Raw genomic sequence first — 27,440 nt, forward strand, 5'->3', positions numbered from 1 at the left:
TAGGGTACTGACATGGATAGAAAATTGGTTAACAGACAGAAAGCAAAGAGTGGGGATAAATGGGTCCCTTTCGGAATGGCAGGCAGTGACCAGTGGGGTACCGCAAGGTTCGGTGCTGGGACCCCAGCTATTTACGATATACATTAATGACTTAGACGAAGGGATTAAAAGTACCATTAGCAAATTTGCAGATGATACTAAGTTGGGGGGTAGTGTGAATTGTGAGGAAGATGCAATAAGGCTGCAGGGTGACCTGGACAGGTTGTGTGAGTGGGCGGATACATGGCAGATGCAGTTTAATGTAGATAAGTGTGAGGTTATTCACTTTGGAAGTAAGAATAGAAAGGCAGATTATTATCTGAATGGTGTCAAGTTAGGAGGAGGGGGAGTTCAACGAGATCTGGGTGTCCTAGTGCATCAGTCAATGAAAGGAAGCATGCAGGTTCAGCAGGCAGTGAAGAAAGCCAATGGAATGTTGGCCTTCGTAACAAGAGGAGTTGAGTATAGGAGCAAAGAGGTCCTTCTACAGTTGTACCGGGCCCTGGTGAGACCGCACCTGGAGTACTGTGTGCAGTTTTGGTCTCCAAATTTGAGGAAGGATATTCTTGCTATGGAGGGCGTGCAGCGTAGGTTCACTAGATTAATTCCCGGAATGGCGGGACTGTCGTATGTTGAAAGGCTGGAGCGATTGGGCTTGTATACACTGGAATTTAGAAGGATGAGGGGGGATCTTATTGAAACATATAAGATAATTAGGGGATTGGACACATTAGAGGCAGATAACATGTTCCCAATGTTGGGGGAGTCCAGAACAAGTGGCCACAGTTTGAGAATAAGGGGTAGGCCATTTAGAACGGAGATGAGGAAGAACTTTTTCAGTCAGAGGGTGGTGAAGGTGTGGAATTCTCTGCCTCAGAAGGCAGTGGAGGCCAGTTCGTTGGATGCTTTCAAGAGAGAGCTGGATAGAGCTCTTAAGGATAGCGGAGTGAGGGGGTATGGGGAGAAGGCAGGAACGGGGTACTGATTGATAGTGATCAGCCATGATCGCATTGAATGGCGGTGCTGGCTCGAAGGGCTGAATGGCCTACTCCTGCACCTATTGTCTATTGTCTATTGTCTATTGTCTATTGATATTTGGGCAGCACACTTGGAGTGTAACAAAAAATGAAATTATTTCCTCAGACAAATTAGAAAAACTATTCTTAATAGCTAATAGTTTTAATTGTAAATCAAGTTGGAAACATATAAATAGTTTAGAAGAGTGGCACAGCTGGTAGAGACACGGGTCGATACCAACCACAGGTGCTATCTATCTGTCTGGAGTTTGCACATTCTCCTGTGACCATGCGGGTTTCCTCTGGCCACTCCAATTCCCCCCCACATCCCAATGTGTGGGCTTGTAGGTTAATTGACCTCTGTAAATTGCCTCGTGTGTAGGGAGTGGATGAGAAAGTGGGATAACATAGAACAAGTGTGTTTGGGTGATCAGTGGTCAGCTTGGACTTGTAGGCCAAAGGGCCTGTTTCCATGCTGTATGCTTCAATCATACAAAACTTTCATTCTTTCCATCTATTTTTTTCTAATTTTAAAATCATTAAAAAATTAAATTTTACCATTCTAACCATAGTTTTAAATCTCTCCATGACATTAACCTTTAGCAGCTATTTCCTCAAGGCTTACAATCAGGAAATTTCTACTCTTATGGTGTAATATTGCAGAATTTTAGTTTAAATAAAACTGGGTGAACATTATTTGCTTTATTTTGCTCTATTAAATTGGCAATTAATTTAATATTTTTCAGCAAAGGCATTCAAATATTACAAAAAAATCATGTATGAATTGTCAAAATTGTAGTTTACATTTGGGTTAAATATTTAAAAAATCATACCATGAAAATACACAGAATACACATTTTTGATCGAAAATCATTATCATGCATACTCTAGTCTATACTAGTGGGGAGTATCATGAAAACTTTGTGCGGCCATACAAATAATAGCTGCCCTCTCCTGGATAATTTCTGTAATTATTCTTATGACAATTTTTACGAAGGTCCTTCCCATTTGGTTTCTACTGTTCTTCAGGTGTGTGACCGTTACAGCCACTTGCAAGTGAGTTAATTTAGGTTCCATGACAATTTTAGTGATGACTTCTCGCTTATTGCTTTTGGGAATGTGATTAAGATGCCTTTAACTTCATGTACGTTGAATGGCACTTGAGGAAAAACATCTAACCATTGCCTGAAAAAGTAAAATTAAAAATGAATAAAATTCCTTTCCAAATTCCTTAAACATGGTAATACAAATTCCTCCCATTTAAATGACATTATTTATTTTCCAACCCTCACTGTTATATACTTCAAAATTGTCAGGCATATTTAAATTCCTTGCAGAATTTAATTTGAAACCATACATTAGCTTTAAAGAGCTCAAACCAAAGCAAGAATTACATGATATATTTGATGTTTTAAATGTTTCTAATGGCAAGAATAGTAGATTTAGTACGACAAAGAGAGATTGATAGCATTGTCACCAACAGAGTAATGCTTCCCAGGCCAAAGCTCCAGAAGAGTCCATAACAAAATGTTCTACAGTATTAATTATACCAGTGAAATAACAGAAGTGTTAAGAAAAGCAGTGGAAAATTGAGGAACTGCTGCAGTGCAATACTTTTAACAATGAACTTGTATATACATTTGCAGCATCAGCTTTTGGAAGCATAAAAGAAAATCATTAACATATTGAACAGCAACCTACACAGGTTGGCAACTGATTCAATCTGGTTGGCAACTGATTCAATCTGGTTGGCAACAGCAACCTACACAGGTTGGCAACTGATCAGCCTCATCTCTCTATTTGACATGAAGCTGACCCCTCACGTTTTCAACATGGAGACAGATAAACTACTCCTATTATAACAGCAGTCTCGGTAACTAGCTCAAAACTTACAGCTGAAACCATCATCTATACCGTTATCAGCTTTATTCGGTTATTAGAAACCATTCTCACAGCTGCTTATTCCCCATCCCCTAAAAAATACACTTGCTTAAATGCCCATTAACTAATGTACAGTAACTTCTGCTAATCCTTCTCCCGTGTACTTGCTGACTAACATTGAATTCCATTCAACTTCGTTGACTAGGACTATCAAACTCATGAGTGATAAACTTCTAGCCTAATGCTAACACTGCTGTAACAGGTACTGGATTCATTTATCTTTCACAACATCACTTGTTAATTTGTATCTTTTTCTAGGATTTTATGACATGGAGCTATCCCAAATCAAAAGTTAAACTAAAAAGGACACTTGCTTTATTGCCAAATTTCCTTACGACGTCTATCTTGCCTGATAGATTGCACTGTTCAGTAAACCATAGGCATAAGCACGTGTTCTAGTAACATTTTTAATGGAAGACTTCACAACAGAGTCAGTACACATTCAAGGTTGTAAGACAGATTTGGATAAAATTGGCCCTTTTGTTTTCAGAATTGTTTTGTGATCAGGAACTGATCTCAGCTCTCTGACTACCGTTCTCAATGGTCAAATTTCTATGCATATGTATTACAATGCAAAGTCTTGAACATTTGGCAATTGGAGGCATTATAGCTATCTGACTGCTCAGTTACAGGGTCCAAACCACCACTGATTTTGATGGGGATTGTAAGGCACATGGGACAGAGATGAAATGGGAAGGAAAATTTGTTCTTTAAAATGTTTGTTTTTTATTTAAAACTTAATTATTTGTAAATATTTTGGACCAAATCTTTTTTTGGAAAAGCCCTCCCACCTTTGACAATTGGTAAAGATGGTCGAGGGTTTTATAGGCAGAAGAATTCCAGGGAAATTTCAGGAATGGGATTTTATTTAATGTGCTGCTGCTGTTCAGTACTCGCTGCTGATTTCCAGATGATTCAGGCTCAGAAGATAAGCCCACCACATCCAAACACAGGGCAAACATTTATGGCAATCATCGGCAACAAGCCTGGACCAGCAAGTGCTGGCCTACTGTTTTTTTCTCCAATCAGTACAGCCAGGTGTTTATTAAGCAAATCACAAGCCCAGACCTAAAATATTTTTCCTGGCGAATCTATGGATCACATGTTGAGAAATAAGTACTGCATGTGTCTCAACCTGACCTTCTCCACCCCAAATCTGTTTTTCTGTTCATAAGCACATCAGCAGTGCCTAACTATAACAGCACAAGCAGCAAATTACACAATATGAATTGCTGGAAAATATGTTATATTTCATAGTACTCCTTGGTTATATTTCGTCGTACGCGTTGTACTCCTTTCTGGGACTGAGAGTCATTTGAGAAGTAATCACAGATGGAACAGTATGTAGCAAAAAAAATAATTGCATGCATCTAAATCGTGCCAGTCAAATAAAATAAAATATAAGGGAATGCAATTCATAAATTGCACATTTCTAAATCAATATAGGGAAAGTCCCTTGAGTTTATTCTGCCATTCAATTCAATAACTCTGCTTCCTAACCTAATTTTAATGTCTTTACTCAATATATATTACTGCTGTTGGTTAACAAAGATTTACTAAATTGAGCTCCAAAATTACTAATTGACAAGGCACCAAATGCCTTTTGCTGAAGAGAGTGCCATACTTTTACCACATTAATATACAGAATTGTTTTCAACTTTTACTCATGTAAAACCTGGCTCCAGTTGTCAAGACGGTGCTCCCTAATCCTTTACTCTCAATGTCTGACACTTTTGTTTCTCCTTAAATCTTGTAAAGCTTTAACCAACTTATCCTCAGTTGATTTATATTTCCTGCAATTCTTTTAAATGTTTCCTCAAAATTAAACTCTTGGAGACCATGGACCATTCTGGTAAACAAACTCTCTCCCCCCCCTCTTTCTCTCCCCTGCGCCCCATCTAAATGTGCACCCACCACCTTGCCCACAATAGCGTTTTGCTTGGTTTCATATTTCACTCCGCTTCTCTCCTTGCCTTACAGCCTTTTGTTTTTATCTCTGACCTTTGTCCACTCATCTTCCTTTCAAACCCCCCTCCCTCTTATACCACCCATCACTTTTCATGCTTTGACTTGCCACTTCCTTTTTTCCAGATTTTCCCTCCGCTTCAACAATTAGTTTGAAGGTCCCGAACTGATACGCCACATATTTGTGTCTTCAAGACGCCGTTTGACCCACTGCGTTAATATTGTCTGGCAATATTCCAACAGTGGGCGGACATGTGTTTTGTACGCTACCTCCTTTGTTGGTTTGTCACAACCGGATAAATTTCTCCGGAGAAGGCCCAAAGTTCTGTTTGTAAGTTCTGTTCTGTTAAATGTATAAGCACCAACAATTCTCTTCAGACCTTTAGCATTTTTTGCTTTTCGCCAATTATAAAGTAATCTTTTCTTATTTTTAGATTCAAAGTGCCTGGAATCTCAAAATCCCTGTGTCAGCTTTTCTATCCCCATGTCTTCTTTAAGATGTTTCTTAAAACCTTCGGTAATTTTAACAAAATTGTTGCAAGTTTGAGATGTCAAAGAATTCCCCAAAACAAAACTATGACTTTTGCCCACAAATCATTTGGAAATCCTCTCAGATGTGGACATCCTTGTACCTTAATTGACACATTAGAAATATGTTCTTTAAAGACTGTTTATTCAGTGCATTTTGTGAAATTTATACCTCTCTATAGTATTTCTAAGTAATAGATGGGAGGCATATTTTCACAGGACAATAATCAAGTTATATTACACCACAAAGGAAATCATAGCAGTTAAAACATTATCTAAAAAAGATGTGTATTGACATTTCTGTATAACTTTGGCCGTTTACCTCATCCCAATTCTCAAAGCCAACTCACCTTGGATGGGATCGCCACTCTGCTATTCATTAGCTTTCACGTCTGCAAAGTAGAGTTTAGGTCTCTCATGGTATTTGACTCTGTAAGTATCGGTCATACAACTATCCACAGAAAAGTAGGTTGTTGGAGCAACATGCTTAGTTAATTCTACCAAAGCAGCATCAGTTTCAAGCTTTGGAGATTTGTCAGGTAAATTTGTAACATGATCAGAACTTTCTGTAGGACTCAAAGCTTGCCCTTGACCTACAGTTATTGGAGGCACCTCATCAGGAAGCACAGTAGAATAATCTGTAAACCTGGATTTTATATTTTCAGTCAAAAAAGAAATTTCTGTTTGCTCCTTTGGTACATTTTTCTGCCTGAAATTTAAGGCATCGTTGTCTAAACTAAACTGGGTTCTCCGATTATACCTCTTTGGAGGGAGAGGTGGTGGTGAGGATCTCGTGTGATGTACAGGTTCCAGGAAATTCTCTTTTGTTTCAAAACCATGGTGTGAACCTAGTTCCCCAGATAGAGAACTTTCAGAGAAACTATCCACTGGATGCAAATGTACTTGTGATTCAGGTGGTGATGCTGGTGCCTTTATTTCAACTTGCCGAGAACTAGAAGGCAACACATGAACTGGGAAATCCTGTGAACCTTGCAAATTATTACAAGATATTTCCCCATAAGAAGCTAATGAAGTCTTCTTCAAGTCATCAAATGGAAATACATATGGATCTGGCAACACTGGCACAGCCTCGATGTTGGAGTTCACTGAAATTTTGGGAGCTGTTTTGTTTGGGGAGGATTGTTTCAATTGTGTCTGTGGACGATGTTCATTATCCTTACAGAGCTTGTAGTCTTGCAAGTTCATTCCAGGTGACTCCTGAAATCCAGAATTTTGCTTGGGGAAGGGAGCTGCTTTTCTGGCTCTTTCAACTGAAGGCGATGCTTGGCTTTTATCAAACTGTGATCTAAAAACACGAAAACAAGGTTACAAAATAAAATTTAATTTCTGCCTAAATATATTCAAATGTTATTGCAGAATGAACGGGTTATTGAAATTGAAAGATTTTAAACTATAACTATACCAGTTACCTTTGCATATCAGGTCTATGAATATTCTTGTGCCTGGACTTGGACTCATTTTCTTGAAGTTCAGCTAATATTGAAAAGGAACAAAAGTTAGTTTGATAGTCCACATTATTGAAAGTGGATGAAGTTTAATTATTATTACTATGGTGCAGCGAGATGAAATAAAGTTTAAATAATCTATTCTATAACAAATTAGTAATATTTCATCTGAAATGGTCAGAAGGGAAATTATAGTGCATTAGTTCACAAACAGGCTCATTAATTTACATATTAAAGGTAGACACAAAGTGCTGGAGTAACTCAGCGGGTCAGGCAGCATCTCTGGAGAGAAGGAATGAGTGACGTTTTGGGTCGAGACCCTTCTTCAGCACAGTCTTCCAGACTTCATCCTATCCCCCCAGGTCCAATCCCTCCCTACTCATGTCGAAGACACCTCACACGCCCTTCGACTCTTCAATGACTTCCGTTTTCCAGGCCCCCACTACCTCATCTTTACTATGGATGTTCAGTCACTCTACACCTCCATCACCCACCAGGAAAGTCTTAAAGCCCTCTGTTTCTTCCTCGACCGCAGAACCAGCCAATTTCCGTCTACTAACACACTCCTGTGCCTAGCATAGCGGGTCCTTACCTTTAACAACTTCTTCGATTCCTCCCACTTTCTCCAAATCCAAGGCGTTGTTATGGGCGCTCGCATGGACTCCAGCTATGCCTGCCTCTTTGTACGGTACATCGAAAAATCACTGTTCCCCGGCGTACACTGGCTGTATCCCCGAACTCTACCTCCGCAACATTGATGACTGCATCGGTGCTACCTCCTGCACCCATGCAGAACTCACTAACTTCATCAACTTCATGACTAATTTCCATCATGCACTTAAATTCACTTAGACCATCTCCAACATTTCCCTACCGTTTCTAGATCTCACCGTCTCCATCACAGGAGACAGACTATCGACTGACATCTATCACAAACCCATTGTCTCCCATAGCTATCTAGATTACACATCTTCCCACCTTGCTTCCTGTAAAGACCCTATCCCCTACTCCCAATTCCTCCATCTACGCCGCATCTGCGCCCAGGATGAGGTGTTCCATACCAGGTCATCGGAGATGTCCTCATTCTTCAGGGAACGGGGGTTCCCTTCTTCCATTATAGATGAGGCTCTCACCAGGGTCTCTTCGATATAACGCTCATGCTCCCCTTCCCCCATTCGTAACAAAGACATAGTCCCGCTTGTCCTCACCTTTACCCCATCAGCCATCGCATGCAGCACATAATCCTCCAACATTTTTGCCAACTCCAACAGGATCTCACTATTAGTCACATCTTCCCATCTCCATCCTTTTCTGCTTTCCACAGAGACCGTTCCTTCCACAACTCCCTGGTCAACTCATCCCTTCCCACCCACATCACCCCCTCCCCAAGTACTTTCCCCTGCAACCGCAGGAAATGCAGCACCTGTCCCTATACCTCCCCCCTCGACTCCATTCAAATACCCCAACAGTCTTTTCAGGTAAGGCAGAGGTTCACTTGCACTTCCTCCAGCCTCATCTACTGTATCCACTGTTCCAGGTGTGATCTCCTGTACATCAGATAGACCAAGCGCTGGCTCAGCGATCGTTTCGCTGAACTCCTCCGCTCGGCCCACCTATACCTACCTGATCTCCCGGTTGCTCAACACTTTAACTCCCCCTCCTATTCCCACACTGACCTTTCTGTCCTGGGCCTCCTCCATTGTCAGAGTGAGGCCCAGCGCAAATTGGAGGAACAGCAGCTCATATTTTGCTTGGGTAGCTTGCACCCCAGCAGTATGAACATTGACTTCTCTAACTTCAAGTAGCCTTTGCTTTCCCTCCCCCTTCCCAGTTCCACCAGTCTTACTGTCTCCAACTACATTTTATCTCTATACTGCCCACTTCCGACATCAGTCTGAAGAAGGGTCTCGCCCCAAAACGTCACCCATTCCTTCTCTCCAGAGATGCTGCCTGTCCCGCGAGTTACTCCAGCATTTTGTGTCTACCATCCATGTAAACCATGTCAACTGTTCTGCCTTCATTAATTTGTTTAGTTAGCTCTTCAAAAAAAAAACTTTGATTTGAGAGACACGATCTCCCCTGCACACTTCACCTGATCAATTTCTGCCTTTCCCAGTGAATACAAGTTTGTCCCTCAGAATCTTCTCTTGTCATCATACAGCAAGGTTTGAAAAACTTGCATAGCAATTCTTGAAACCTTACTCTTTTTGTGATCAATGTCCAGCAGCAAAGTAGGAGTGTCTGCTGCCAAGATGCATGGTGAGCCAATGCAGTGCCAGCCAACATTACAACCCACAGTTTGAATCACCAGTGTACAAGTTGTACTAATGGATCAGTTACCTTCCTCATATTTTGGTTAATTCCAGAAAAGTCTGATAAAAATCAATATACAGCAGAGGAATGATTTGTGCTTGGGGCTAATTTTTAGCATAGTCAAAGAGATGACAGTCAAGAATTGAATGATCTCCTTCTGTTAGATTATAAACAAGCAGATATTGTTTCCAAGTTAGCTCTTGGATGTCACACAAGGATAACTTCCATGGTGCAATGGCATTTAAAAAATGTTCAGAAGCAGGCAAATGGAACCCTTGTTTAAAGTTGATTATGAATGCTAGACTCTCCAACAGTATCACAGCAATAATTGAATGAGCCTTCTGACATGCCAGGCAGCCACTCCTAACGTTTTGCATTAAAAATGCAGATTTGATAAAACCACTATGACCATAAAAAAGGATGCGATATTTGCATTCTGAGAAATGCATGTAATAGTTCATAAAATAAATAATTTCTCAGTTATACCATCATATAGACAAGATTTTATCTTTCACAACCTCAAATGTTAAAGATGTTAAATTATGATATAAAAGACAAATGCTTGCTTTAATGGCTACAGTTACAAAAAATAGCTTTTTACAATGTTGAATATTAACAAGCAACTGTGGAAAAGAACTAAACAATAATTTCAGCATGCATCTTATTCAGTTTACATTTACCAAATGACTTTTACTAAATTATTTAATAATAAATCAATATTTAACATTACAAGAAATAAATTTCAAATCTATTCAATGAAATTTTAAATCTTCTTTGGCCTAGAAAGCTTTCTTATCATTTAGTGCTCTCGGTATAGCAATGAGTGTACCCAAAATATTGTAGATGCTGGAAATCTTAAAAACCCAGAAAAACAGCAATAGTGTGGAGAGGTGCAAACTTAATGTGCAAGGCACTGACTGGATAGGGTCATCTCTTCCAACTTTCATATGTTCATAAGTCATCGGAGCAGAATTAGGCCATTCTGCACATTGAATCTACTCTGCCATTCAACCTATCTTTATAGATCTTGATAGAACACATGATCTAACTTTCCCAGTCAATCCCATTCTCCTGCCTTCGCCTTATAACCCTTACTAAGCGAGCACCTGTAAATCCTCAGCATTACATCCCCGTTTCGATGTTATAGTTTTCTCGAAATGAAAGTTATCATTACATTTGCCTTCCTTACGACTGATTCAATTGCAAAATAACCTTTTGGGAATCTTACACCAGCACTCCCAAGTCCCTTTGCACTTCTGATTTCCAAATACTCTCCCCATTTAGAAAATAGTCCACACCTTTATTCCTACTACCCAAGTGCATGACCGCACACTTTGCTATACCTTATTCCAACTGCCACTTCTTTGCCCACTCTCCCAACCTGTCCAAGTCCATTGTGTCAGGAAGGCATGAAGTATCATCAAAGATACCTATAACCTGGGCTGTTCCATTCTTTCATCTACCTTCTGGAAGATGATACAGGAACTTGAAAACTCAGATGTCCAAACTTAAGAACAACTTCTCTCCCAGTTGTATCAGAATCACCTCTCTCACACTCCCTTCCCAGAGGTGCTGCCACTTAATCCTAACTCTACCTCATTCGATTATACAGTTATTGCACCTTACCAAGTGTTTTTGCAGTATTTCAGATACGGGTAGGTCTACTTTTGCACCGTTTTCCTCTTTGGTTGTATTTATCATCATCGTTTTATTTATCATAGTGCCTACTGTATGGTCAGTGAGCCTCTTATGAACAAGGTATTTCATTGCACCTTGGTGTATATGACAATATACTGAACTAAATATGAATGAAGAGAATTCAAGAGAGAGCTAGATAGAGCTCTTAAGGATAACGGAGTCAGGGGGTATGGGGAGAAGGGAGGAACGGGGTACTGATTGAGAATGATCAGCCATGATCACATTGAATGGCGGTGCTGGCTCGAGGGGCCGAATGGCCTACTCCTGCACCTATTGTCCATTGACTATCTTTCATTTTTAGGAAGATATTCAGAGAAATCCTGACAAAGCAGAGGACGGTCTTCCACTAGTCCTTACCTTCTTTTAATGTATTATTTATTATGAAGTATTAATATATATTCAACGCTTGGAGGCAGCAAAGTCCAGCAAATACTAATTAGAGAATAAATTCATATTATTTTAGCATTGCCTTCTTGCCCAAGGCCAAGATGACTTCACAAAGAATTCCACGCTTATAAATAGAAATATCTTCTGCTGACATAGATAATCAACCATGGCTAAAAGCAGCAAACAATTTTTTCGGGGAAGCATGGTCGGCTGCTTGAATAACCCTTAAAATAGTCAGATGTCATGGCTTAGTGTGACTAATTGACTAATGCAATGTACACAGAACACTAAAGCACATTAATTTGCTTTGTGTTCTCTAGGAATAAGTAACTCGTTACCATTAAATTCATTCGTCATATCCCAAAAAACAGTTAGTCCAACCAATATTTTTGATAGATCAGAACATCTTCACTGGTAGTGTTTTAAAAGACAATTTCAAATGGCAAATCATTCAAAAAAATTCAACTACCTATATATAAATCAACCATTAGTTCCAGGTTTCCATGCGGTGACATCCTATGCCAGCTTTTGCGAGGACAGTTGCATTCCCACGAAGACCCGGATCTGGTTAAACAATAACAAGCCCTGGTTCACAGCAGAGCTCAGACAGCTCCGCCAGTGAAAAGATGAGGCCTACATGAGCAGGGATACAGACCTTTACAGGCAGGCCAAGTACAAGCTGAGAAGAGGAATTAGAGCTGCCAAGGAAAGGTACTCTGAGAAGCTGAAAAGCAAGTTCTCAGCTAATGGCTTTTCTTCAGTTTGGAAGGGCTTGCAAGAAATCACCAGCTACAAGAAGAAAACCCCCCGCTCCTTGGACAATCGTCAGCTGACCAACGATCTGAACGGGTTTTACTGCAGCTTTGAGAAACAGAAACATAATCCTTGGATCCCCTCCCTCCCCCCCGCCCAATCATCACTTCACAAGTACTCACAGACTGACTCCAGTTTGCAAAGACTGGACCCTTCCCCACCCACTCCTCCCCAAACAGCAATTCACAACTACTCACAGGCTGACTACAGTTTGGAAAGACTGATCCCTTCCCCCCCCCCCACCCCTCTGCAATCACCAATTTGCACATACTCACAGCCTCGTCCACTGCCCAACCAACATCAGTCTGGCCACTTCTCCATCTCCAACAATAGAAATTGTGAAGGTGGAGAGGCTATTTAGGAAACAGAAAAGCCGGAAATTTCCAGGACAGGACATTTCCCCCTCTACCCTCAAGCTCTGTGCCGAACTGGCACCGATCTACACAGACATTTTCAACCAGTCCCTGCAAACCTGCACTGTCCCTGCCTGCTTCAAGGTCTCCACTATTATCCCTGTACCCAAAAAGACAAGGATCACTGGTCTTAATAACTACAGGCCTGTCGCACTGACCTCTGTAGTCATGAAGACCTTTGAAAGACGTGCTGGCCCAGCTGAAAAACATCACAAACCCCCTGCTGGACCCTCTGCAGTTTGCATACAGGGCCAATAGATTGGTGGATGATGCAGTCAACCTAGGCCTGCACTTCATCCTCCAGCACCTTGACCGCAATGGTACCTATGCCAGGATTCTGTTTGTGGACCTTAGCTCTGCATTTAACACCATTATGCCAGAGCTACTTCAAACTCTCCCAGTTGACTGTGCCTGAACCCCTCTGTCGGTGGATCATCAACTTCCTGACAGACAGGAAGCAGCATGTGAGGCTGGGAAAGCACATCTCGGACCCGCAGACCCTCAGCATAGGAGCACGGCAAGGCTGCGTACTCTCCCCTCTCCTTTACTCTCTCTACATCAACGATTGCACCTCCACAGACTCCTCTGTCAAGCTCCTCAAGTTTGCGGATGACACTACCCTGATTGGACTGATCCAGGATGGGGAGGAATCTGCCTACAGACAGGAAGTGACACAGCTGGCGTCCTGGTGCCATGACAACAACCTGGAACTCAATGCTCTTAAGACAGTGAAACTAATTGTAGACTTTCGAAGAGCTGCCCCTCCCCTCCCCCCATTCACCATCAACAACACCACAGTCACATCTGTGGAGTCATTTAAGTTCCTTGGAACCATCATCTCCAAGGACCTTAAATGGGGGGCCACCATCGACTCCACAGTCAAAAAGACCCAACAGAGGATGTACTTCCCACGGCAACTGAGGAAACACAATCTGCCACAGGCAATGATGGTCCAATTCTATACTGCTATCATCTCACCTCACCGTCCTCACCTTCTCCATCATGGTCTGGTTTGGCTCAGCCACCAAGCATGACATCCAGAGGCTGCAACGGATCGTTTGATCAGCTGAGAAGGTTGTTGGCTGCAACTCCCCCCCCCCCCCCATTGACGGACTGCACACTGCAAGGGCCAGGAAGCGAGTGGGCAAGATATTCTCTGACCCCTCTCACCCTGGCCTCAAAATCTTTGAAGCACTTCCCTCCGGAAGGCGACTCCGGACTGTCAAAGTAGCCACAGCCAGACATAAAAACAGCTTTTTTTTCACGAGTGGTAGTTCTACTCAATAACCAAAGTCTGTAGTCTCTTTTTTGTTCTGGTTTATTTTCACCCATATGTTTAAACTGTAATGTTGTGTCCTTATTGTTTTGATGTGGTTATGCTTTATTCTTAATTGTTAACTGTATGTTTGTGTTGTCATTTGTGAGCGGAGCACCAAGGCACATTCCTTGTATACGCACATACTTGGCCCGCCCGTCCATCCATCCAATAATTCTTGGTATCTTGAAAATGTTTCTCCTCCAACCACTTCACAACCTTAGACTGTTATTTAGTTATTTTTCTCCGCTTCCACGTTTCTTCCTTGTTCAGAGTGCCTCCAGTTGCCAGTCACTTCCAATTTCCTCCTTTCCATGCTGGTCCCCAAGTGCAATAATCCTCTAGCATTACAAATACATCTTTCATCTCTTGCACCTTTGCTGCACCCTCTCTTTCAAATTTACCTTTAATGCATTTCATCCCAGTAAAAAGCTGCATCTCCTCACATGCAGCTTCTTATCCATCATCCACCCCCCCCCCCCCCCCCCCATCCTGCATCTCAAACTGGAGGAAAAATAATCTGACTTTTCATTATCAGATGTGTGTGGAACATATCAAATGACTTTAAATCTTAAGATTTTCTGCCATTTGGAAAAGTCTGGGCTAATCAGGGACAGTCATCAACATCACATATTTTTATTAGTTCATTAATTTAATGGCCAAGTGAATGGTAAATATAGTATAAATTTTGAATGAATAATTTAGACACCAGTAGATTCCGCAAACAATCTTGAAGAATTCAACAGGTTGAGCAGCATCTGTGGATAGTAACGGACATTTGATATTTCAGTTGGGACCCTTCAACCGGCCTTGAAACATCAACTGCTCATTTGCCTCCACAGATGCTGCTCTACCAATTGAGTTCTTCCAACAGATTGTTTGTTACTCTTGGTTTTTGCATCTGCTTTATTGTGTCTTCACAAGTAGAAATCATAATTAGGTTTGCAGGCGATAGAAAAAGTGGGAAATGATTTTCAATTAAAAAAAATGTAATATATACTAGAGATGTATTACACCAAGACAAGGAAATACACAATAATTTATTAATAGAAGATCTTAGATCACATGCCCACCGACTAAGATAGCAGTATAAGGTAACATGACAGCAACTGAGGTAAATTTGCATTATTGTCTGAGACAAGGAAGAATAGAGTGCTGCTGCAATGATACAAGAAATTGGGATGCCTTGTGTTCCATGTGTTTAAACTTCCTGGTCAATTTGAGTGTAATTTCCATGGTCACACTAATATCTTGTGACCTGTCAGATCTAATTTATTTGGAGGCCTCACTGCTGCAACCATCAGGCAAAGAGGACCCATAGTGAGCAGTAATTAAGCCTCAGGCATGCAGTTCTGAAACATGCCAACTACCTCCAGTGTCGTTAGCTATTGGTTCTCTTTCGAGTTGCTGACTTAAAGTAACTCAATCTAGATCATTAACTAATGAACCATGCATGAAAAATGTGATAGCACCAGAGTACAGAAAACATCACAATATTTAGAGAATTATAATAGTGTGGAAAAGTTATCAGACTGAAGTTGCTTTCTTTTGGAATAGAGGAGATAAAGGGGATTATTTGAATTATCTAAAAATATGAAGGGACCATTTCACTTAGCAGAATATTTAATAAGGGGACATTGATTTAAAATAAATGAGCTTTGCCCAAGTTTCCTGCCTGAAAGTGTCTTGGAGGTACAAACCTTCAATGCTCATAGAAATAAATGAATCAGACTGTAATGGGTCATATACTACCAGTCAATGAACTGAGAGCAAGGAAGAAGGAATGCTCCTTTTTGGAACACCCACAATATGGTCTCTCAATATGGCCAAAAGATTTATCAGGATGATCTAATCCGATAAAAATTGATAAACAAATACTGCTAATACGAGACAGAAAGAGATCCGGAAAAGGGAAGATGACAGAGTGTTTAGAATCATAGAAAATATACACTGTTCAGTAAATCGGAAGTGCAAAGGGACTTGGGAGTGCTGGTGCAGAATTCCCAAAAAGTTAAATTGCAGGTTGAGTCAGTAGTGAGGAAGGCAAATGCAATGTTAGCATTATTGAGCAGATTATTCCTATATAAAAACAAGGATGTAAAGGTGAGGCTCTAAGGTGCTGGTCAGACAATATTTTGAATATTGTGAGCAATTTAATGTCATCAATCTGAGGAAGGATGGTCTGTGGTCGGAGTTGGTGCAAGGTGTGGTTTACGAGAATGATCCTAGGAAGATTGGGTTAACATATGAGGAGCATTGATGGCTTTGGGCCTGTACTCGCTGGAGTCGAGAAGGATGAGGGCAGGGGGGTGGGGGGGATCTCAATTAAATCTACTGAATAATGAAAGACCTAGAGTGGCTGTGAAGAGGATGTTTCCAGTAGTGGAGCAGGACCAGAGGGCACAGACTCAGAATAAAAGGGCGTACCTTTCGAATGGAGAGAAGGATTTTTTTTTAGCCAGAGGGCGGTGAACCTGTGGAATCTATTGCCACAAATGGCAATGGTGGCCAAGTCATTGGATATTATTAAAGTGGAGATTGATAGGTTCTTGATTAGTAGGTGTGTCAAAGATTACAGGGAGAAAGCAGGACAAGAAGATTGAGAAGGAAAAATAGATCAGCCATGATGGAATGGCAGGGCAGATTCAATGGGCTGAATTGCCTAATTCTGATCCTATGTCTGATGATCATAATTAGAAAAAATAAATGCAAATAAATTTGAAGTTAGGTTCAGCTTAGAAATCATTGTAAAGGTGCAATAATTCTAATGTTGCAAATAATTATCGTTAATTCCCAGTGCATATGATGCAGCATTAAGTAAAAACTCACTGCCAGCCATAGACTGTATACTGAGAATAGAACCAGAGAGTCATACAGCATGGAAGCAGGCCTTTCGGCCGAGATTGCCCACACCGACCAAGTTGCCCCATCTACACTAGTCCCGGCAGCTCGCGTTTGACACATATCACTCTAAACCTTTCCTATCAATGTACCCATCCAAATGTATTTTTAAAGTTGTTTCAGTTTCTGCATCAACTAGCTCCACTGGCAGTTTATTCCAGAAAACCATCACCCTCTGTGAGAAAACGTTGCCCCTCAGATTACGATTAAATCTTTCCCCTCTTACCTTAAACGCATGCTCTTATTCTCTTACTCTGGCAAAAGGACTCTGCATCTACCCCATCTATTCCACCCATGAGAAAAATAATTTAATGTAAAAGAGTGCCTTTTTCTTTGGAAAATCGTGGTCTTATTGAAAACCATGGAGAACTTAGGTTTTGAAATAAAACCAATGCAGAAGTTGAAAAATAGAACATGGAACATTAAGGCCCTTCGGCCCATATCTGTGCCAAACATGATGCCAAGACTGACTGAAAATTATATTAAGATCAATATAGTGGAATGAGTATTGAAAAGGCATACAATGCAGATAATTTTTATTATGCATTCTATCCTTCAGAATTAAATCCAATAACACTAGCAAACTTAAACATTTCTCCATAATGTTGCAGAGAATTTTGAGAACTCGTATATGTGAAATTTCACATGCCATTTTTCAAAACTGCTTATATGATGGCGCGGTCCAGTCCAGTCGCCGTCGTGGTAGCTCTGCGGGAACTGTGCGTTTTAAACTGGTATGTTTACTTTAAAATTATCCCTAAGTGCTCTAGCGTGTGCTAGCACTTAGCATTAACCAATGTACGACTGGGAAGCGCTCGTAAAATTAAACTCGAGCGCTACCGGAGCACTATTAAACAGAAAACTACTCACCGATATACCGATAGAGATCATCAAAGGAGCGCACCGCGGCAGCAGCAGTGGGAACGCAGGTCAGTGGGAAAGTCGGAAAAAACACCGAAGGAAGCGAGGGGGGATTCGGAACAGGCTGAGAACCCAAGCCTTACGTCCACCTCTGCCCAGCATACTTCTGGCCAATGTCCAGTCCCTGGAGAACAAGCTGGATGACCTGAGGGCAAGGATCAGATTCCAGAGGGACATAAAGAACTGTAACATCCTTTGTCTGACCGAAACATGGCTGACCTCGCTGGTGCCTGACCAGGTGATCTGCCCATCCGAGTCCTTCACTGTTTTCCGGGCAGACAGAACGGAAGAATCCGGGAAATCCAAGGGCGGAGGAGTCTGCTTCTTGACCAATAATAACTGGTGTAATCCTGGAAATATTAAGACGCTTTCTCGTTCCTGCTCGCCGGACCTGGAACATCTAACTATCTCATGCCGACCATTCTACCTACCCCGGGAGTTCAGCTCGGTGATCATCACAGCCGTCTATATCCCACCGCATGCGGACACCGACGTGGCACTGTCGACCCTACACGATGTGCTGTGTCAACACCAAAACAAGAACCCTGATGCGGCTGTGCTGGTGGCTGGAGACTTCAATAGGGGAAATCTCAAAAAGGTCATGCCCAACTTCTACCAACACATCACGTGTGTCACCAGGGGGGAAAGAACTTTGGACCACTGCTACACGCCGTTCAGGAAAGGCTACAAGGCCGTTTCTCTCCCTCCTTTTGGAAAATCTGACCACGCTGCCATTTTCCTGCTGTCGGAATACAAACAACGGATAGTACGGGAAGCGACAATGACGAGGGACGTAAAGCGGTGGGCTGACCATTCAGAGGCCATGCAGCAGGATGCACTGAGCGAAGTCGACTGGAACATGTTCCAAGCAAGTTCCAGAGACGTAAATGAGTTTGCGGAAGCGGTTACGGACTTCATTGCCACAATAGCCGATACCATCATCCCCACTGTAAGGGTCAGTATCTTCCCTAACCAAAATCCCTGGGTGGACAGGTCTATTCGCGTGGCCTTGAATGCTCGCACCGCTGCTTACAACTCCGGCCTGGCATCCGGCAACATGGACGACTACAAGGGAGAGTCCTACCGACTGCGAAGGGCAGTGAAGGATGCAAAAAGGAGGTACCGGGACAAGATGGAGTCACAGATGGAGCAGCAGGACACCAGGCGCCTTTGGCAAGGGCTACGGACTATAAATACAGGTCCAGCACCCCCTCAACCGGAAGTGCCGGCTCCTCCTTAGCTGATGACCTGAACTCTTTTTATGCATGGTTTGAGACGGGTAACACCACCAGCTCGCCGTCTAAAAACAGCACCGAAGGGGCGCTGGCTAGCGAGGCTGGAGGGGGATCCACCGCCGGGGATGTGCACACATTCTCGGTGTCCGAGCATGAGGTGAGGTGGGCTCTGACGCGTGTGAACATGAGGAAAGCTGGAGGCCCAGATGGTATATCTGGGCGAGTACTAAAGTCTTGTGCTACTCAGCTTGCTCCAGTGTTCACAATATTCAACCTCTCCTTGGCAAAGTCCGTGGTCCCTGCATGCTTCAAAAGATCCATCATTGTACCGGTGCCAAAGAATGCCTCTCCAGCGTGTTTAAATGACTACCGACCGGTGGCTCTCACCTCGGTTGTCATGAAATGCTTTGAGAGGCTAGTCAAGAAGCACATCTGCGCCCTCCTTCCTCGCAACATGGACCCACTACAGTTCGCATACCGTCCGAACAGGTCCACGGATGATGCGGTCTCCCAGGTTCTACACACCGCTCTCTCTCATCTGGACAGCCAGGGGGGCTATGTGAGGATGCTGTTCATTGACTTTAGTTCAGCATTCAACACAATAGTCCCCAGCAGACTGGTTGAGAAGCTGCTGGAACTGGGGCTTAGCACCCCTCTGTGTGCCTGGGTCCTGGACTTTCTCACTGCCAGGCCCCAAGTGGTCAGGATGGGGGAACACACATCTAGCTCCCTCACCCTGAACATAGGATCCCCCCAGGGCTGCGTCCTTAGCCCCCTACTGTACTCCCTGTACACACATGACTGTGGGGCCAGGTTCAGCTCAAACTCCATCATCAAGTTTGCTGATGACACTGTGGTGGTGGGCCGGATCTCCAACAACGATGAGAAGGCCTACCGGGAGGAGGTGGCTGATCTGGCACTCTGATGTCAGGACAATAGCCTCCTCTTGAATGTCACTAAAACAAAGGAGCTGATTGTGGACATCAGAAGGGCTAAACATCCAAGGACGTACACGCCACTGGAGATAAATGGGTCGATTGTGGATAGGGTGAGCAGTTTTAAATACTTGCGAGTCCGCATTGCAGAGGATCTGACGTGGGCAACGCACATTACCGCACTGGTGGGTAAGGCTAAGCAGCGCCTTTACCACCTTAGACAATTGAGGAAATTCAGAGTGTCTCTGAAGATCCTTCATTGCTTCTACTCTGGGGCTGTAGAGAGCATCCTGTCCGGCAACATTACAGTCTGGTTTGGGAACAGCTCTGCCCAGGGCAGGATGGCCCTGCAGAGAGTAGTGCGTTCGGCAGAACGCACCATGGGAACTACACTCATCCCCCTGCAGGACCTATACATCAGGAGGTGCAGATCCAGAGCAAGTAAGATCATGAGGGACCCCTGCCACCCCAGTAACGGACTGTTCCAGATGCTACGATCAGGCAAACGCCTCCGCTGTCACGCTGTGAAAACGGAGAGGATGAGACGGAGCTTCTTCCCACAGGCCATCAGGACTGTCAACTTTTATAACCCCAGAGACTAAATTTTTGTCGACACTAATAGTAACTTATTAACTTTATTTATATGCTGTAACTAATTCTTTTTGTGCACAACCCGCAGGCATTGCCACTTTCATTTCACTGCACATCGTGTATGTGTATGTGACAAATAAATTTGACTTGACTTGACTTGACTTGAGCCCCATCTCATAGGGGCTTTACAACTTATAGTAATGTTGTTGCACTAAAGCTGATGGTTGCAAATTCTATAACATTAACATGTGCCATACCAATTGATAATAAACCTTACCTTCGTTATCTGGAAACCTATTAATGGGCAGATTAACACTTCTGTCAGTTTTGATTGATGTTATTGGATTCCTATAATACATAACATAGAAGATTGAGATACAAGTTATATTAAGTTATTCATTCAACAATCTGAAATTTGACAATCACCAGACAATAATTTAAATTAATTTGATGCTTTGACTTTAATCTACACCATGCAAATTTATAATATACTCAAATGCACCCAATACTACACCACGTTGGGGCACAGGTAACCAGTGATTTGCCCCATTATTTTACAATGGAAAATGATCCTGTATAGGAAATGGCACAAAATGAAAAAAAAAGATAAACTACAATTTTTCTACTGCATTTACGTTATACTTGAAACTTATAACATAAGATCAATTTGAAAAAACAATTAATACCTGTTGGAAAGTGCATCTTGGTTATTCTTCATGTGCTTTCCACTGAACATCTCCACACTTTGAGAGTCAGGGTTAGTGGAGATATTATTGCACAAACGGCTGCTTTCATGACCAGATTCCATTTTCTGACCCCGATAACCAGAGCTATAGATTTTTAAGTTTTCACGTTTGTTTTCATTTTCTGGATTTGTTTTTCCATCAACTTCTAATGAAGAACTTCCATTTCCCTGTTTGCATTCATCTTCATATATTGTCATTAACCCTTTGTGCTTTCGTTTCTCATTCAATAAATCACTAGGATTCTGTCCTTTGCTAAGTAGCACCTGCTGAGCAGCATTTGATTTGTGCTTTGGACTGTTTTGTCTCTTGCTCCCTTCTTCAAAAATACTATCCACGTTCAGTGTTTCCCGTGAAGGTTTCCATACCTTACCCTTATTTCTACTTCTACCAATGCCTTTGTCCCTTGATTCTTGGCTACTATCAGTATCATATCCAGTAAAACTACTGTTTTTATTTTTATGCGGAACTGAATCTGGTGTTGCCCTGATGTGCGGAGTAGTTCCACCTTCGCTTAAATGTCCTTTTCCTTGACCACTGTATACGTGCTGATCCCAAAAATGCCTTGTGCCGTTGCCAAGATGTGGTGTCCCAGATTTTGACGATCTCTCCTCTAAAGAAAATAATCACAATGTAAGCAAATAAATATATTGGTTCACAATATTGAAAAGCCATGTTTGTGACTAAGTATGGATCCCGACATCTTTGTTATATCATTTTTTTCCAAAATTAATGCGGTGCAACCAAAAGCCTGTGGCAAACATTCCAAACCCCCCCTACCTGAAATAATGTTGGTTAAATAGTACCACTTTTAATTTTAATTATTTAGGCTACTAGACGGGCAAGGACCCATTGGGTCCAAATCTATCCTGTGGGCCCGGCAACCCTCCGTGCAAACCTCTCCTGCAAACCTCTGCAACCCTCCCCCAACTGACATCACTCACCCACTCCATCCCCCCTTCAAACTCTCCCGGGGCGGGCGAGGGGGGAGAGGAAAGGGGAGAGGGAGCCACTCACCCCGGCCCTGGCGGCCATCGCTGCAGCCAGCAGCAAGAGGGCCCTCCTCACCCCCCCTTCATTGGCCACCACTCCCGTCACTCGGACGGGTCCCGCCCCCAGCTGCCATCTTGGGCACCACCCCCCTCATTGCCCGCTACTCCCGTCACTCGGGCGGGTCCGCTGTGACGTCGAATGCGGCTGACGGGCAGGGCAAGTGGAAAGGTGATTTTTTTAAAGTTTAAAACGTCAAAAACTTTTAAAATACAACACCAATTTGAACGAAACTTGCTATTGGTACACCTCAGGACAATGGTAAAGCCTAAAATTGTTGCGCTTTCGTGTACCGTTTTGGCTGTATTTGGGGAACAGACAAATATATATACAAACATACAAGAGATTTTTAGTAATATATACTAGACCAAGTGGGCCCGTTCCTCGTAGAGGGGTACAGGGAAGGGGAGAGGGTGTGACTGAGGAGCCCTGGACCCAAAGCCTCTCCTGTATTGGTGTAGCACCCTCATCCCCCTACACAATCCCCCTTATCCCCCCCTCCCTACCCCCAACTCTCCCATCTTCACTGTCCCCCTTCCCCCCCACTCACTTTCTCATCCCCCCACCCCTGCTGTCCCCTTCCCCCACCCCTCCTCCTCCCTACCCCCACTCTTCCCTCCTCCCCACCCCACCTTGCCCTCCTCCCCAATCCCACTCTCCCTCCCACCCCATTCCTCACCACCCCCCTTTCCCCCACTCTCCTCCCCAGCCCACCCTTCTCTCCCCCACCCCCTTTCCCCCCCTCTCCTCCCCCACCCTTCCCACCCCCCTTCTCTCCTCCCCCAGCCCCTCTCACTCTCCTCCACCCATCCTCCCCCCTCCCACCCACTCGCCCCACCCCCATTCTCTGTCCCCCCTCCCCCAACCCCCACTCTCCCCTCTTCCCCACCCTGCTCTCCACTGACCCCCACTGTCCCCTTCCCCCAACCCCCCTCTTCCCCCCACCACCCCTCTTCCCCCCACCACCCCCCTTCCCCCACACCCCCTCTCTCCTCCCCCACACCCCCTCTCTCCTCCCCCACACCCTCTCTCCTCCCCTACCCTCTCTCCTCCCCCCACCCTCCCTCTCCTCCCCCCACCTTCCTCCACCCCATCCACTCTCACTGTCCCCCCCCCCCTTTCCCTCCCTCTTCTTCCCTGACCCTCACTGTCCCCTTCCCCCCACCCTCTTCCCCCCACCACCACCCCCTCCCCCGCTGTCCCCTCCCCAGACCCACTCTCCCTCCCACCCCTACTCTCTGCTCCTCCCAACCTCCCCCTCATCCCCACTCTCCCCTCTTCCCTGACCCCCACTGTCCCCCTTCCCCCCAACCACCACTCTCTCATTTCTCTGGTTAAATGATGGGAGGGCTGTATAGGTGTTTGCTGCTCCATTGATTGCTCCAGTCCACTGGACCAATAGTGGGGTTGCTGCATCTAGTGGTAAGCGAAAATGTCACCGCTTAGGCTGAAACCAGAATACCAGGAAATCAACAAGGATAACCTGCAAACTCCTCACATTTAGATAGAACTGTCCATTCCCATTTTAATAAAATAGTTTCTCATATGTACAAGTAGCATTTATACAGTTGTGTAAAAAAAAAAACCAGTTTATTTAGCATCTTAATTTATTTTTTAAAAATGGGGAATATGCCTCTGCATTTGGCTTTTAACAATAATCTTGTTACACCATATGCTAAAATACAATTTAAAGTCTTTTGATATGTTGTTTAGTATTTTCTGATTAAGTGATCTGCTGTGGCAACTACTGTATACAAGTGTGTACTTGGTTCACTGCAGTTAATACAAATCAATCACCCATCAATTACATTTCCCCGTCCCCAGCCCCTTTCTCTTTTCATAGCGAACTCTCTCTCTGTAACGCCTTGGTTCACTCATCTCTTTCCACCTGAAACACCCCTTCCCCAGTTACTTTCCCCGGCAACTGCAGGTGATGTAATACCAGTCCCGACAACTCCTTTCACACTTCTGTTCAGGGATCCCAGCAGTCCTTCCAGGTGAGACACAGATTCACGCGCTCCTCCTCCAACTGCCATACTCTTACCTTTATCACTATTACCACCTATCTGCCAATTCTCCCCCTCCCCTCCACTGCATTCACCCATTACTTGCCAGACATTGCCCCACCACCACCTCTTTTCCAGCTTTCTCCTAACTACTCCATCAACTGAACAAGGGTCCTGATCAAAAATGTCATCCACTCATTCTCTCCAGTGATGTTGCCTGACCCGCCAAAATTCTCCAGTTCAGGACTCCAGCACCTGCAGTTTCTTGTTTCTCAATTATCCATTGCCTGTTTTTGAATTTTATTTTTTTTTAAAATGTAATACATACACATATTCACACACAGACATACCCAACCCGAAATGTCACCAATGCATGTTCTCCAGAGATGTTGCCTGACCCACTGAAATTACTCTAGCAATGTGTCTTTATTTTGCAAAAACAAAGAATGGAATAACAAAAACAAACAGATTTAGAGTTTTGAATCCTTGAGTTAAAGAAAGGCACTGACCTCTTTGCTTGCCATTGTCATTTCTTGTTGGTTTATCATTTTCTTTTTTCTGGGTATGTGGAGGGTTCCGTCCATTCTGTGGCTTTTGGGCATGCTCCTTTGAACGGTCCCATGGCCAAAATGGTGTATCGTCAGGAAACATTTTAACTGTTCAAAACAAAAGATGTTCAATGCAGTGTGCTTCATGAGCTTTCACCCAAAAGGAAAAGAGACCGTATAATTATTCCTTCTTACATCACAAACTATTGTCTCAAGTTACAAGGATTAAAGTAGAAAAGCTCCTGCCCTTAAGTTTTCTGGTTAATGAGCTTACAATGTTCTAACCTGCTGACCAACAAACATACTCAACGACATTTTAAGTATCAGGATGTATGATACATAACCTCCTGATTTTGGCATTATTACGACGGATTGAGAAGGGACAATATAAAACAGAATTAAGCACACCAAAGGAAATAACTGTGTGCCACTTATATAATCACAAAAAAATAATTCACATTTGCAACTCCTGCCTTCTTGAGGTAGGGAGGTCAATGGTTCTTTTATTATCATGCATAGCAAAGTGAAATTCTTTTGCACAACACTCTTTGCAGCCACCTTCATTCTTGAGCAATCAAATCTCTGAACCGGATCACGATGCAACCAGTTTGCTCTTCACTGTGCACCTATGGAAATAGAATACCTGCAACATGCTGAATGACCACTAATATCTAAGTAGAGGCACTGATGAGATTTTTTTGTGAACACATCAATGTGCTGGGTCCAGGTCAGATCAGAGTTGTGCACCCCCAAGAATTTGAAGTTGTTGACTCTATCAACCGCCGTCCCACCAATGACTCTGTGATCTCGGCTTTCACTTCTTGACTCTCGGCTTTCACTTCTTGAATTTAACAATCAGTTTCTTAGTCTTGCTAATGTTGAAAGATTGCTTTTGCACCACTCAACCAGTCTGCTGCTTTCTCTCCTGAACCCCAACTTGTCATTACCTGTTATTTGTCCAAAAATGGCAAACTTAAAGATAGCTTTACAGACATGGGTAGAGATAGAGCAGAGCAGGGAACTGAGCACATGACATCGAGGTGCCCATATGCCGATGGTCAACAAGTTGGAGGTGGTGTTGCCAAACTGTACTGATTACAGTCAGTCGATGAGGAAGTAGAGATGCAAGATAGAAACATAAAAAATAAGTGCAGGAGTAGGCCATGCTGCCCTTGGAGTCAGCACCGCCATTCAATATGATCATGGCTGATCATCTTAAATCAGTAGCCCTTTCCTGCTTTTTCCACATATCCCGATTCCTTTAGCCCCACGTGCTAAATCTAACTCTCTCTTGAAAACATCCAGTGAATTGGCCTCCACTGCCTTCTGTGGCAGAGAATTCCACAGATTCACAACTCTCTGGGTGAAAAATGCACTGCAATAACATCTTTAATATTCTACTCTAGCATCTTCCCCACTACCAATGTAAGGCTAACTGGTCCATAATTCCCCATTTTCTCTCTCCCTCCTTTCTTAAAAAGTGGAGTTACATTGGCTACCCTCCAGTCCACAAGAACTGATCCAGAGTCGAGAGAACATTGGAAAATGATCACAAATACATCCTTGATTTCTAGGGCCACCTCCCTGAGTACTCTGGGATGCAGACCATCAGGCCCTGGGGATTTATCTGCCTTCAGTCCCAACAGTTTACCTAACACGATTTTCTGACTAATGTGGATTCCCTTCAGTTCCTCCCTCCCACTAGATCCTCAGTCCCCTAGTATTTCTGGGAGATTGTTGTGTCTTCCTTAGTGAAGGCACAAACACAGGCAGGCGCTCAAGGAACACAAGGACCTCGGCTTCACAATCACCCCAAGGCGTTCGAGAAGAATCGGGTCAGTCAACTTGTCAGACCTCGACTTCGCTGATGACATCGTCCTGCTGTCAGACCAAATTGGGGAGGCACAAGAGCTGCTCTGCAGGGTCATGACGGAGTGCAAGAAAGTGGGCCTCCACCTCACTGCCAAGAAGACAGAGTACAAGGCGTACAACGGTGGTGACCATGAGCTTCTTAAGACCAGTGACGGTGGATCTCTCAAGAAAGTGGACCTCAAGTATCTGGGAGTGAGGATGCAGAGCTCGGAGAATGACGTCAAGGTCCAGAAAACGCTGGCATGGAAAGCCCTGAATAACATGGGGGAAATCTGGACGTCTCGGATGTCGAAGGGTCTCAAACTGAGATTCTTCCAGGCAACTGTAGAGATAATATTATGGTATGGGTGTGAGGCATGGATTCTCACTCAAGCACTGTCCAAGTTTGTAGATGGTATCTACACCCAAATGCTCAGAAAAGTTCAAAATGTCAGTTGGAGGGACCACACCACCAACGCCCAGCTCTATGGGGAGATTCCACCTCTGACCGAGAAGATCAGGTCGAGAAGGATGAGGCTCGCTGGTCATTGCCACCGCCATCCAGAAATACCAGCAAACAAGATTGTGCTGTGGGAACCCACCCATGGAAGACGGAACCCGGGACGACCAAAGAAGGCGATGCTGAAGACGTTGACGGAAGATGCATATGTAGAGTCAAAAGAGGAGCTTGCCAGCTGTATGGAGGACAGAGAAGTGTGGTGCGTCCATCACCGTGCCCGTCGGAAACCAGCACCACTGCGTCGA

At 43.5% G+C, this 27,440-nt stretch overlaps 1 protein-coding gene across 1 annotated transcript in view; it reads right to left on the reverse strand.

The window, feature by feature from the left end:
• Nucleotides 1-621: 621 nt before the first annotated feature.
• LOC144600016 (ubiquitin carboxyl-terminal hydrolase 53-like) overlaps nucleotides 622-27,440 on the reverse strand; it is a 75,238-nt gene continuing 48,419 nt past the window's right edge. Inside the window, exons 11-16 of the mRNA XM_078411340.1 lie at nucleotides 24,786-24,932; nucleotides 21,164-21,833; nucleotides 20,755-20,825; nucleotides 6,920-6,983; nucleotides 5,840-6,795; nucleotides 622-2,240 (exon numbers count right to left, since the gene is read on the reverse strand). Coding sequence (XP_078267466.1) covers nucleotides 5,862-6,795; nucleotides 6,920-6,983; nucleotides 20,755-20,825; nucleotides 21,164-21,833; nucleotides 24,786-24,932 — 1,886 coding nt within the window. The 3' untranslated portion in view covers nucleotides 622-2,240; nucleotides 5,840-5,861. The remainder of the gene's footprint in view (nucleotides 2,241-5,839; nucleotides 6,796-6,919; nucleotides 6,984-20,754; nucleotides 20,826-21,163; nucleotides 21,834-24,785; nucleotides 24,933-27,440) is intronic.

The sequence above is a fragment of the Rhinoraja longicauda genome, chromosome 1 (genome assembly GCF_053455715.1).
Source record: "Rhinoraja longicauda isolate Sanriku21f chromosome 1, sRhiLon1.1, whole genome shotgun sequence".
Lineage (NCBI taxonomy): Eukaryota > Metazoa > Chordata > Chondrichthyes > Rajiformes > Arhynchobatidae > Rhinoraja > Rhinoraja longicauda.